Below are 12,910 nucleotides of genomic sequence, written 5' to 3' on the forward strand. Positions count from 1 at the left end.
GTGCCGGGGTATCCAATGCAAACCACATGTGATCCTATCCAGCTGAACATGGCTTAGCCAGTAGAGGGCAGCAAAGTCTTAGAAGAGGAAAACAAAACTGATGGATAATATACAGTATCTCCTAGAAGTGAACATAACTTTTGAATTTACTGTCTGCACCACCAGCCTGAACTGTTTCACAGTGTGGACTGCTAGAAAACCACCGTGCTCAGCTTATTGCAGGCTCTGAGGAAAGCAACTACTAGCTTAAAGATTCTTGCAAACCCCTTATTGAACATTTTGCAAATTGCTTGTCACACGTTTGAAACCACAGCTCTCAGTCTAACTGAAATGTGTCACATACAGCACTTGTTCAAGTTATTTTAAGAGGACATAAAGAACTGGAAATGCTGCGCTGAAGAGATGAGACCCCTGAGTGATAACGGATGTGCTGAAAGAATGCATGTTTGGCCAGAACAGAGAGTGGTGCTGTATTGCGATTATACTGTACCTCTCGAATGAGGAAACCCTCCAGCATGTATTTGGGGTCCACAGCTCTCAGCAGCTCCATGGTCTCATACTGGCCCTGACAAGCCTTCAGCTTCTCCTGAGTACCCAGCATGCACTTGAGGAGGACCAGGCCCACTCGGAATATGATCTTCACCCCTGCGTGTTGGAAAACATTGAAATACTGTTTATAGGCCTTCCCATTTTCATTGCCTTCTTGTCCAATTCTCAAACATCTGAACGGATCTGCATGCTTTTTTTCCTGTTCCCAATCTGAAATCATTAGATGAGCTCAGTTCGACGCGAGGATTCCTGTATCAGCATGGGAGAAACAAGGAGAGTGAATGCTTTCTTTGAATGTTTTCAGCAGGTTTTGTGTTGTGCGTCACAGTGTTACATGGGAACCAACACTAACTGGAAGAGCAGTGCATCTCTTACTGATGATACAGCAGTCCCTGCAGAGTTCCCAAGCCCAGCCAGCCCTGATGATGCTTGGACATGTGGACATCATGGCTTGGGAAGCTATAGTCACTCTAGTCTAATGATGCAACAAAGACTCAGACACAAAACATGCTCAGAGTCAGCGCCTTTAGTGTTCGATTTGCATGAGAACCCCACATGCTGCCTGATAATCTGTATTTTTCTGAACTCCTTCAATGTCTAAGCCTTCGTGTTCCCCTAGTTATTATCCTGACCTGTAGGGCTCTCCTACTTCATTGCTTCCTCCAAATGTGCTACTGATACGAAACCAGATGACAGGGGCTCATTCCCATAGCAGACCAGAAGGCTGCGATGCTGAAGAAACACTCAGTGCTGTGAATCCCGGAGAGGTCCAGTCAAGGGCCCGGCTCACCTTCGCAGAAGAACATGTCCCAGACGCGCAGGACGGACGCCCAGGGCAGGGTGCGAGAGAAGGCGCACATGAACCACTCGGTCATGTACAGGATGGGGTCGATCTTGTGCTTCTTCAGGTGTTTGTGAGCCGCTGGGGAGACGCGGCGCAGCAGAGCGAACAGGATCTCGCCATCCAGCTGGATCGCCTCCTGTTAACCCCAACAGGCACAGCTGTGACACAGAGCACCGGCAACCTCACTCTCAGACACCGCAGGGCCTTCCAGTCCAGAGACCAGCCGAGACTCTCGACACGAATTCAACGCAGGAAAAGTACAGCAAACTGCAAACAAATCTTTCTTGTAGTTTCCAGAGTAAATGTGGAACTAAAACAAAGATTAGGCTTTAAAGGCCACTAGATTTGCTATTAATGGAAAAAGAGATTTCTGCAAAATAAAAAGATGTTTAAAGCCAAACATTAAAAAAATTTCTAATACGGTCAGGAAGAGCATTTCAATGAGGAGGGGCTGCCGCTGAACAGGCACAGTCCCCTAATGTATGTTTCTACGTGATGAAGAAACCTAGAGCCAGCTATACGATGTGAGAGAATGAGGACGCGAGGGGATAGTAACTCTTGACTGTATACTGGAGACAGACCATGCCACACCTGATTGGTCAACAAGAGAATTTTAAAGTCTATCCTTCAAGAGACATGTACAGTACCCAGTGCATATCACTCAGTGTACATACCCCAGTCTAACATTTCTCACCAGGATGAGATTCCAATGTGTAAAATTCTTGTTTTCCAACATTAAGAAAAATATTCAGGAGCTCAGCATTAATAGGGACTTTCCAAACTTAAATGCCTTTTGGGAAAGACTTAAAAGCAATTGAGATTTTTATGGACCGATGTTTGCAAGCAGTATCTCCTGCTGTGTAGTACAGAAAACACTCCAGTTGTTTTGGCTGTAACTGTGTTTGGGGCATTCGATCTTACAAAAGGATGGCTGAAATTGCCCCCATACTAAGGACTGGTAAATGTGAAACTCAGTCTAATGGAGCAGGAATCAAGATCTGCATTTCTATTTCCCTAGAAATCTAAATGACTGCCTGAGGGTACTGTACCTTAGTCAGGTGGGAATTTAGCACAGACAAAAATATAAGGTAGCTCACAGCTATGATCATGAAAGGCGGCCATTGAATGAGGAACTGTCATTATATATTTAATACAGGAAAATTTCAGTCTTTGTTAATGATTAGTAATGTATGAAAGAAGTCTTTGTGCTGCATTACCATTTCTGTTGGCATTACAGAAGCCGACAGTCTTTTATCTGGTCATGCGAGAAGAAACACCGATGCTTTGTGGGCCCACAAGCTTTAACTTTGCCTTCCAGTGGTTTAAAAACTGGAGCACCTTGCTGACCTAGCTACAGGCTGCACTGGAGGTCAGATTCTCTGACTCAAGCCCACTGCTGCAATATGAGTGATTGGCACAGCCCACCTTTTACTACAGTTCCATTCATTCTGAACAGAAGAAAACACACAAAGCAGGCTGTGCCCAACAAGACTGGCAAGGCTGGAATTCGGCTGCTCTCTGCGCCTCTAAGCAGTTATTTCAAGACTGAGAATCTTTCTGAAAGAGGTACTCTGCTGCCAGAGGTGAATTAAAACAATACAGTCCAGAGGCTGTGGTTTGGACTTTTCAGGGACCTCTTTTGACTGAAATGGACAGTATTCAGGACTCCCAGGCTCTAGCGAGAGCAGTCAGTCAGAGGTTGTTGAGCTATCATCACTCTTCACTCTCTTATAAGGGAACAAACAAAACTGAAACCGCTCTACTGCGTATTACAGGACTTTTTTCTTATCCTTGGACAGAGTTGAAGAGCTGGGGATCCGGGGGACGCAGGCCACGCTCTGTGGAGTCCCTGGCCACAATCGAGGCTCAGTCGTCTGCATTTCTGCACATCGGAGCAGTGCGGGCTCACTCGCCCCCCCCCGCACACTTGTGGCAATAGCTCCATTGTTGCTCCCCGGGGGGGGGTGGCTCAATTCCGCCAGCAAGCTGGGAGTCAGTCTTTCCGTGTCTTCACCTCCAGCCGCTAACTGGAAAAGGCCATTAAGCCACAGACAGACTGGCCATTATTCAGAGCCACTCCAGCACATTAGTGTTCGTGTGTGGAGACACTGAGCATTTGGCTCACCCTATCTCTTCTTACAGATAGGCTGGATTTTTTAATTTATTGGCACCCTATTCTTTATTCATTCATCTATTACAGGAAATTCATTAATCTGAGGGGAGGGGGTTCCATATATTCAACATTATTAAAGCCTTGTTGACTGATGGCTTTAATCTAATCGGGATACCTGCTAAGTCAGCCAAGGATCTTTCCTCAGTTACACCACCCACAAGGTCTACCCACATCACTCTAATGACAAATCTGAAGCTCCTGAAGGTAGACATCAATCTTAATTACATGAAAACACAAACTAGCGGCCAACAGCCTTCTGATATCCCCAATTATTACATCTCTTATTCAACAAGGTCATGCATATAAATCACTTGTGCTTTCTGCTTGCCTTTTGTTCAGTGCAACTACAACAGAACAGCAGATGTTGTACCGACGTTCAGTACTTACATGACATGTAAATTACTGTGGATCTAAGTGTCGAGTTTTGACCAACTGAAAAGTTACACTCAGAAAGAAATAAGGAATGTGAATGGTCTCTTTCAACGTGCTCAATAGTTAATGCATGGTGTCAGGAGACTTATTTGGGAATCAATGGTGACTGGAAGAGCAATGTATCTGTTACCCATGATACTTTAGTCCCTCTGGTGCTTAGCAAATCCCAGGATTCAGATTCACTACAGGACAGGAAGACCTGGCCATCTCAAGCCCTGATGATGCTCAGACGTGTGAACATCTTGGGTTGGGAAGCTCCAGCCACAATACAGGCACTAGGCCATGATTTCCAGACTGTTTAGAGTTGGCACCCTTAGCGTTTGATCCACATTATAATCCTTCATGCTGCTGGAGAGTGTTGGAAACTTAATAGCAAAGAGACTTGTGCATTAAACAAAAACATGCTAGAGATGAATACTCCACTCTGATCACTGCAGGCCCATTTTGGTTGGTCTGATTAGCTGTGAAGTTCACATGAGATCAGGGTTCAAACTTACCAGCCCAGCACTGTAGTATCCAGGAAGGTACTTTTCACAGATCTGCACTAAGCCCCAGAATGCATCCTGTTAAATGAAACCAAAGAAAGAACACGAAAACAATTGTATTTATAAAGTGTCTATAGTAGACCGAGGCTACTAATGCCTTCCGCAGTCCCACTCTGTACATCAACCCAATGATATGCATATGCTTTGCATATGACCTGCAGCCAGGTTGAAGAAGTTTTGTTCAATAGACGTTACATGCTCAATTGTGTATCGCTACAGAAAATTTGTTTGGCAGCTTACAAAACTCTCATTTTCTGGGAGCAATGAAGTCTTTATAACAAACAAAGCACACATCTTATTCCCTGGGTGACCTGCCCCACACATACACACCGGATACAGAATACCCCTTTGTTCCTGAAAGAGAGCCACGTTGTGCGAAGGTGGTGAGCTAACGATGCTGTCAGGGAAGCACGGCGCTCACCTCGGCCGGCATGTGCATGAGGAGGACCGCAGCGATGGGCGCCTGGGCCTGGCAGTACCCCTCCTCGGGCCGGTACAGGGTGTAGGCCTTCAGCACGCGGAACAGGTCCTGCTGCCTGCACACACACACCAACATCAACCCAGCGCCCACAACTGCACCTTACCAGTAACACCCACCCACCACTGCAACGGAAGTCTAAACCTGGAGAATTCCCCCTGGCCTGATAGAGCCTTGTGCTCCAAGGAGGACCACCAACACAAGGCCCCCCAGAACAAAGCTCAGACCTAACCTTGTATCTGAAATAAAGCTGCTCACTAATTTACAGAGTGTCATAAATTCTTAAACCCTAGCTCTGTCAATCATTCCCCTTCTAAGTCTAGGGAACAACCCATAAGTCACTACAGAGTACATTTCTAATGTATTTTAGATATTACATGCCAATGCTTTGTTTTTCTGCAAATGAACTGTCGCACAAATAATATAAATGACACTTGTGTGAAACTCCCCTCTAATCTACCTGAGACACTTGACAAGGGCAACAAAGTACTGGAGGGTACGGACTCTCAGGAGACTCCAGGGCTAACAATGGTTTCGGCACTCCTAGCGCAGTTAATTGAGCAGTAGCCATCAGCGGCACTCACCCATGACCCCCTCGTGCCACAAACATCTCATGGAAGGGGAACTGCCTGTGCAGGTCCTTCTCGATCACATCCAGCCATTTGGGGTCTCCTGGCTGGCTGTCCAATTCCTGCAAGCAAGTGAACACCCCATGTTCATCCCCGTGCACCACACTGCCCCCTACTGGTACATCATATGTCTCCTTTCTGCGTCTATTACCTTTAAATAGCCATGAGGATCCGTTTGCTGTTGTCTCAGCATACATTTCCTTCTACATACAACTTATAAAGGCAAATTTTCATACGGCCCAGGAAGTTTTGATTTTCTTCCAAAAACATCTTATGTATTTTGGTTATTCAGACTATCTTGAGTACTGTGGTATGAGGTGGTGGTACAAGAGTCAGGACCACTGTCCTCACACAAGCTGATAGTTCCTCTGCAACCAGCTGCAGTACTATGTCATCCTGTAAATACCTCTAGAAACCTTCCCATGATATTTTCTAATTTATTTTTTTTTTAGAAATAACCCTTTAAATAAGGGATCCCGTGAGGGCTCACTCTCAGTGCAGCCCTGTGACAACAGAGCACCCTCAGTGAAGCCACAGCACTGGGCAGGACCTGCAGGACGACACCATGGCCAGTCAGCATGGAGACATGTGATGCAGGCTCCGTCAGGAAGTCGCCCATGGGTTCATGGGAGGTGTAGTTCCCATTAGCTAAGACGGCACCTGTAAGCTCCAGTATCACAGCCAGTTTCTGTACCTGACTCCCCATGGCTGATGTTGGGCAGGTCAGGTAAACTAGTAGCTACAGCCTCTATGGGGAAGCATTAAGACTCAGTTACATAAAGGTGATAACCAAACCCTTTAATTGTTGCCCATCTGTTCTGCAAACAAACAAAAGGCTTAAGAGAGTCTACAACAGAAGCAGGCCTCTCCACAAGGCCCCGAGGGAGACGGGGGAGATCAAGAGCGAGAGAGGTGCTGCCATAGTCCGACCTGGAACTTCCTCTGGTTCTGCTCCTTCTTCACTTTCCCGCCAGACAGGTAGAGCCAAGCCCGGCCACGCAGGGACGGAGGGATGCCCTTCTGGCAGCGGAGCTTCACCTGCAACACACAGAAATGGGGGCGGCTCAAGACTGAAACGACACGGCGCCGCAGTACAGGCTAGATGGATGCCTGGGTGAGAGCATCCCCACCCCAATTAGCGAAGGACTCTAGAGAGAAACAACAATTCTAAAGAACTACATCTCACCCCTTACCGTCAGATCTGCACCCAGAAGTATTTATCATCTGGACACAGGTGAGCATTGCATGTTGTATTTTAAACAAACAAAGACACAGTAAGTTGCAGTTGTTATGGTGTTGTAAAATGAAAACATTTAGTGTTAGTCAAGACTAGAACACACCCAGAGCCTTTGGAAGTACCAAAAAAAAGAAGGTGTTGTTGCCCTCCTGGGGGAAGTGATATCATGCATTCTTTTATGGAACACAATCCGGTTTCTCCAGCAACATGAAAGATTAAGCTGTGCTTTCTGCGCTCTAGCCCTCGGCCAAATGTTTCCATCGCCCAGATCTGGGATGGACTTCGCAAAAAGGAAAAGATGGGAAGTGGAATCCTGCCCTATATTTGATTCTAGCTGCCCCTCACGTTCATGAGCAACACTGAATATCACTGCTGCACCAGTGGGACCGGAAAGGCAATCGGAGCAAAGCTGATGACTTTCATGTGCACTGCAGCAAAGCTAGTCTCAGAAAGGAGGATGGACTGATAGGACTGAAGAACTAGTTTGCAATATTAAATATGAAGACATCCCTGTGAATCCCCAAGAGTCTAATTTTGCTTCATTTCAACTTTTTATTTCAATATCTTCCTTTAAAAGGAAGTGTTGCTGTCAAAGATTGTCACTGCAAGCAAACCTTTTTCAAGGGTTTGAACCTTTTTCAAGACTTCATTTATTTAATGAATTACTGGACTGTTACTGTTACTGGACGTGTGGCACACAGACACTCGCTGTGCTGCAGTCAGTCAGGCTGATGCCTGTGCTCTGCAGATTCAAACACGGTTCAGTTGTGTTAAAAAAACAGAAGATAATACTTTGCCAAATACATAACATACTGCAAACTAACAGCCTGGACAGTAACCGTGCCTGAATTCAAGCCAGATGAAGGCTTGGTGAGGAAAGACTGCATGACTGAGGTCTTCAAAACCATAAGGCGGATTTGTGCCAAAGTTTTGGCCAAGTCTGGGCTCAGCACCCTGAACAAAAGACACTTCCTTCCATAAATAATGATTAGAGCTCCAGTACACAGGCATTCAAAATCTAAAAGTCTGATCATATGAAGAAACGATTATACGAGGACAGATCAAAGACAAGTGAGCTAAAAAAGGTAATATGCTCATTTATTCTCAATTATACAAAGTCTGCAATTTCATTATTTCTCATCTTTTTCGCATTCTCATGAATGGCTTCCTGACACTGTATTGGTTTGCAGATGGAGCTTTGCAGTCCATCTGCATTTTTGAAAGAAGCTTCAATTTTTTTGTTGGGTGGCTAACAATACAGTCAATTGTATATATAATACATGACATTGTGGACTATCTAAAAAAAACTGCAAAAAAATATAATTACAGAACAATTCCAAATAACATTCTCATATTAATTCTCAGCGCTCAGGGCTTCCGGATACAGAAGCGACAGGCCCTTGGACAAAGAGACTACAGAAATTACCAAGTGGTATTTGGTTTGTACATGGGATCTGTCGTCTAGGACACCAGAACCAGCTTTTCGAGAAGAGGGAAGAAACAAGGCATTCAACCTTCAGCTGAGGAACTGAGATACCACAGTATGACACAAGCCCAGGGGTGCCCCTTTACAATACAAAGCCTTGTTCATTAAAATGCATTGTCAATTTTATTTCCAAAACAATCCTGTAAAGTTACAAAAGCAGCACTTTGTTAATCTGGCAGCATCAGAAGTTCTTTGGACAAGCATTCCAGTTGTAGGTGATTCTTCTTCGGTTAATGTTTAACATTTCCATTGCTGGAAACAAAATGTAAAAACATTTAGTGACTCCTCTGCATCCCAACGCAACCCTGCAGCGCTCATTACAGAGTGTGGTAATGCATGTTGAAATGTCAAACACACAAAAAAAAGTAACGAGTTGACCCTATACTTCACATTTTTTATAACTTTATAAAAGAGCGTTGCCACCCTTTGGTCTTCATCGGCTTAAATGTACACAAGGATCTGAGAACAAAGCAAGGGAATGGTTTAAGTGAGACTCGGCAGCTCCGCAGGCACGGCCTGCCCCTCGGCCAGACAGCAGGCAGGCTGGAAGCAGGGGGGAGCCACAGCGCTGCCTTCTCTGCTGTCAAATGGGTGGGGGGGCCCATCGCTAAGGAAACGGTGGGAAAAAACCCCAGGAAAGGAAATGGCACGTGGCCGTGCTGACTTGAGAGATAGGCCTCGATGCAAGCCCGGTCTCCGAGAGAGCAGCAGGAGACTCCCTGCCTGGCGTGGGCTGGGCCTTCCCCGGGGACGCCACCACAGACCGAAAGCACGAAGCCACAGCTCTCTTGGCTCAACACGGTCACACTCCGACTGCGGCTACACGAGGAGAACAGCAAAATCAATTCTGACAAACCGAACTCCAGGTACACAACACTAAAGGGACCGAATGTTGTTCGCAGCTGGAGGGTATTTTTATGCCTTTCCCCAAAGTATCCAGAAGGCCCCAACCTGGCATCTGCTGCCCAAATACCACTCTTTTAACTGCTTCCCGTCAGTCTTCATAAATAAAGCTGCTCCTTGATTCAATTCAATTTATTTTTATATAGCGCCTTTCACAACAAGGTTGCCCCAAGGCGCTTAACAAAGCAAGTGACCATACGTGTTGTGAATACAACTTGATGGCACGGTCACATTCACGCATAACGAGCTGCAGTGCTACACCAGGAAGAACGGCCTGGATTATTTACACCATCGTTCTATCAGTAAATAAATTAATTCCATGAACTGGGAATGCATGGGCACTCCAGGTGATGAGAACAGGAGCTTGAAGCAAGCCATGCGGAATGAGAAAAGGGGTTTGCACACTCCTTCACCCTTAGCTGAAGAATGAGCACAGGTTCTTCTCATTTCCCAGCACTATGACCAGTCTCCTCAGCCGAAGATGGGGATGGTAAATCAGTGCAGATCTGGAGTTAATCTTTTTCTTGACTAGAGCAGACGGCAGGAAAGCACAGCGAGGTCTCCCCCACAGGGCCTGCTGCATGCTTAGAAATCCAAACACTTCTTGGCACAGTTTGCTTGTTGGCTTATGACTCAGTAATTCACATTGTGTGGATGACAACAGAAGAATGCAGGCTTGCGGGCTGTAACAATGGGGTCTTCCTTATGTTTACTGGCTGTGTGCGCTCTCTTTGGGCATTTTTACCCTGGGCTTTCCAAAGCACAAAAGAAAGGCGCGTTTCTTTTACTGTTCTAACAGAACTTTCACTTGCTACACCACAGCCTAGTAATTGAGAAACACTCCCCATGTGGGAGGAAATTTGTTTTTATGCGAGTGGATTATTGTTCAAACGCACAAGTGAGTTATGCATCAGAGAACTGGGGGCCTCATTTAGAGCTTCTCCTCACCCTACAGTGTCAAGAGCGTACTACAAGTGCAATTCCTCTAGCAGCGACATAACTTTGCAAATTAAAAGACGAGCAATTGAGAAAAGAGACTCTTCTCGTATATAAGATGCCACTGCATAGTTCAGTTCTAAAGATCTTGCTTATTGTGCAATTATAAACTGGAATTCCTAATGTAACTGAGGTGCAGCCTTGTGCTAACTGACTCGGCTAACAGGCAGCACTACCTGAGCAGGGCTTTTATACATCTGTAAATGAAGTTAGACTGATAAAGCAAGCACTCTGCATTCACACGGCTTGGCTTCAGCTCCTCCACAAAGCTGAAGATGAAGCACTAGGATTCGACAGAGCATGATCTCAAAGGAATGAACTACTCGGACAGGCTAAAAACTCAACATTTTCAGTTCTGAGCAGAGAAGTTGATGACTGTACCTCACGGGCTGGATGAGATCCTACTATTAGTGATCAACAATTAAATGAGTCAGAAGTGCCGAATTATCTCCTCTCATCTCAACAGTTTGCATGTGCTAACAATATGGTGTGTCTATATTGCATCTACTGGAGCGGTTCTGAACTGGCTCTGTAATGCTGCCTCCTCCTTCTTCAACTGTTTATTATCCAAATGTAACAGGGCTGTTCTCTCTTGTATCAGACATTCAATCCTCACTTTTGTCTTTGTGGAGTCTCTTCGCTTTTAACATGGCTAATGAAGTGAAAAGAAAAAAATACTCCAGACGTTCCGACAGAAAAAGCACTGCAATTGCTGAATTAGTTAAATGGGGGTGCGGGGTTAGGGGAGCAAGGATTTGACACATTAAAGCAAGCTTTTTGGAAACGGTGGAGTTTGTATGTTCTCTCCATTTTCACATTTCCTCTCATAGTCCTAAGACATACAGGTGGGTTCCTTGGCTTGTGGGGAAAACTGGTCCTGGTGCGAGCGTGTGTCTGTCTGTCTGTATGTCCTGCGATGGACCCTCATCCTATGCAGGGTGTGTCCTGCCTTGTCCAGCTCCCCCACAATCCTGAATTGGATAAACTGGTTTGAAAATGGATGGATGGAGACTAAACTGGAATTTAGCTTCTCCAAATGTCAGCTCTAATCAGTGCTACACCCTTCTCTGCCAAGCAAGGATTCAAGAGGCTCTTTTGTTCGGGACGCCGATGGTCAATTCAGGGGGAAAATCCAGGCGGATGGAGCTGGGAACGCCAGGAACAGCCCACTGCGACCGAGGCTCTATGGAAAATGTGCTGAGGCCAAGTGTTTGGAGAGAGGCAGAGCACACACGCTGCTCGATTTCCTGTCCCTGGTTTCCTTGGATGCCTCCCCTCGGTCAGGCTGCTGTCCACAGACACCTCTGAAGTGACTCGAGCTGACTCGGCTCGTTTGCGCTGCACAGCGAGCCAGGAAGGAAGGCCAATTACAGCAAGGCTCGGTGCAACGAGGCACATCAGATCCCTGTCTCCCGCTCCCTCCATGGGGAATCCCAAACAGCCCGGGAGAGCTTAACTACAGCCTTATCTAGAACAGCCCTAGACACTTTGCCCTTCAGCACGGACGCCGAGGTAGAGCAGGGCAGTTTAAAAGCAGGCGGGGTTCTTTTTAGCACTTCAGCAAGGTGCCTCAAGTCAAATCATTCCATTCCCTGCACGGCCCTGTGGCTCAGGATCTGCGCCTGTGGCTGGAGGGCTGCCGGTTCAAATCCCGCGGCTGGCAGAGGAATCCTACTCCGTTGGGCCCCTGAGCAAGGCCCTTAACCCCACCTGCTCCAGGGGTGCCGTATAAATGGCTGACCCTGTGCTCTGACCCCCAGCTTCTCTCTCCCTGTCTGCGTGTCTCATGGAGAGCAAGCTGGGGTCTGCAAAAAGACAAATTCCTAATGCAAGAAATTGTAAATGGCCAATAAAGTGATCTTTAAAAAAAAGTTAGTCATTCAACAGAACTGGAGGAAGAAATTTGACCCGAAGGCTTGATACACCAAAACCTATCACATGTTTCTCCAAATACAAGTTTTATTGTTTCTGCCTTAACTTTTCCAGGAAATTTACAAAACTTTCAAAGGTTTCCAGCTCCAAGTGTGCCTCGCGTCTTTCACACTCCAATTAAATCCTCTTGATATCCCAGAGTTCCATAATCAAGTTCTTACAGGATTTCTCTTTGCTCTACTTGCAGTCTGCAATGTGAGTCTAATAAGGGACAGTAGCTTCCAATTCATCTTTTGCATTTACACTGAAGTTTTCATCTGGACGGACCTCAAACGTTCTTTATATAGAAGAGAAATCCAACTTCATTCAGCCTTCTGGGTGATGGGTTTGCTATTGCGAACCAGCAACCTCAGTAGACAGACGATTAGGAGGAGACGGGAGAAATTGCTTAGGCAAAAGGTAACAAGGCCAGAGTGAATGTAGCCAGGAAAACATGATTCATACCCCCTTCACACTAACAGTGCCCATGTGATCCAAAGAATGGAGTTTTAGTTACTTCTAGCAAAAGATTCTTGAAAGAACAACTTAAAAAAAAGCCTGTGTATATCTGGTCCTTTCTTTTTCTCTTACCTTTACACATTTCAAAATGAAGTTTTTCAAAGCAGATATACAGAGCAATGGGAGCCTGTAACTTTTACATTAAGCACACAAACAGCGAGAAGGAATTATAGAAAAGCGCATTTTCATCATCTTCGGAGAAAGACCG

At 45.8% G+C, this 12,910-nt stretch overlaps 1 protein-coding gene across 1 annotated transcript in view; it reads right to left on the bottom strand.

The window, feature by feature from the left end:
* Nucleotides 1-12,910, bottom strand: part of tbc1d10ab (TBC1 domain family, member 10Ab) — a 48,891-nt gene that overhangs the window by 8,151 nt on the left and 27,830 nt on the right. The window contains exons 3-8 of the mRNA XM_088935436.1: nucleotides 6,581-6,688; nucleotides 5,606-5,712; nucleotides 4,965-5,079; nucleotides 4,496-4,561; nucleotides 1,340-1,529; nucleotides 491-645 (exon numbers count right to left, since the gene is read on the bottom strand). Of these exons, the coding sequence (XP_088791562.1) occupies nucleotides 491-645; nucleotides 1,340-1,529; nucleotides 4,496-4,561; nucleotides 4,965-5,079; nucleotides 5,606-5,712; nucleotides 6,581-6,688 (741 nt within the window). The remainder of the gene's footprint in view (nucleotides 1-490; nucleotides 646-1,339; nucleotides 1,530-4,495; nucleotides 4,562-4,964; nucleotides 5,080-5,605; nucleotides 5,713-6,580; nucleotides 6,689-12,910) is intronic.

Source organism: Atractosteus spatula, chromosome 17 (assembly GCF_055471065.1).
Source record: "Atractosteus spatula isolate fAtrSpa1 chromosome 17, fAtrSpa1.hap1, whole genome shotgun sequence".
Classification (NCBI taxonomy): domain Eukaryota; kingdom Metazoa; phylum Chordata; class Actinopteri; order Semionotiformes; family Lepisosteidae; genus Atractosteus; species Atractosteus spatula.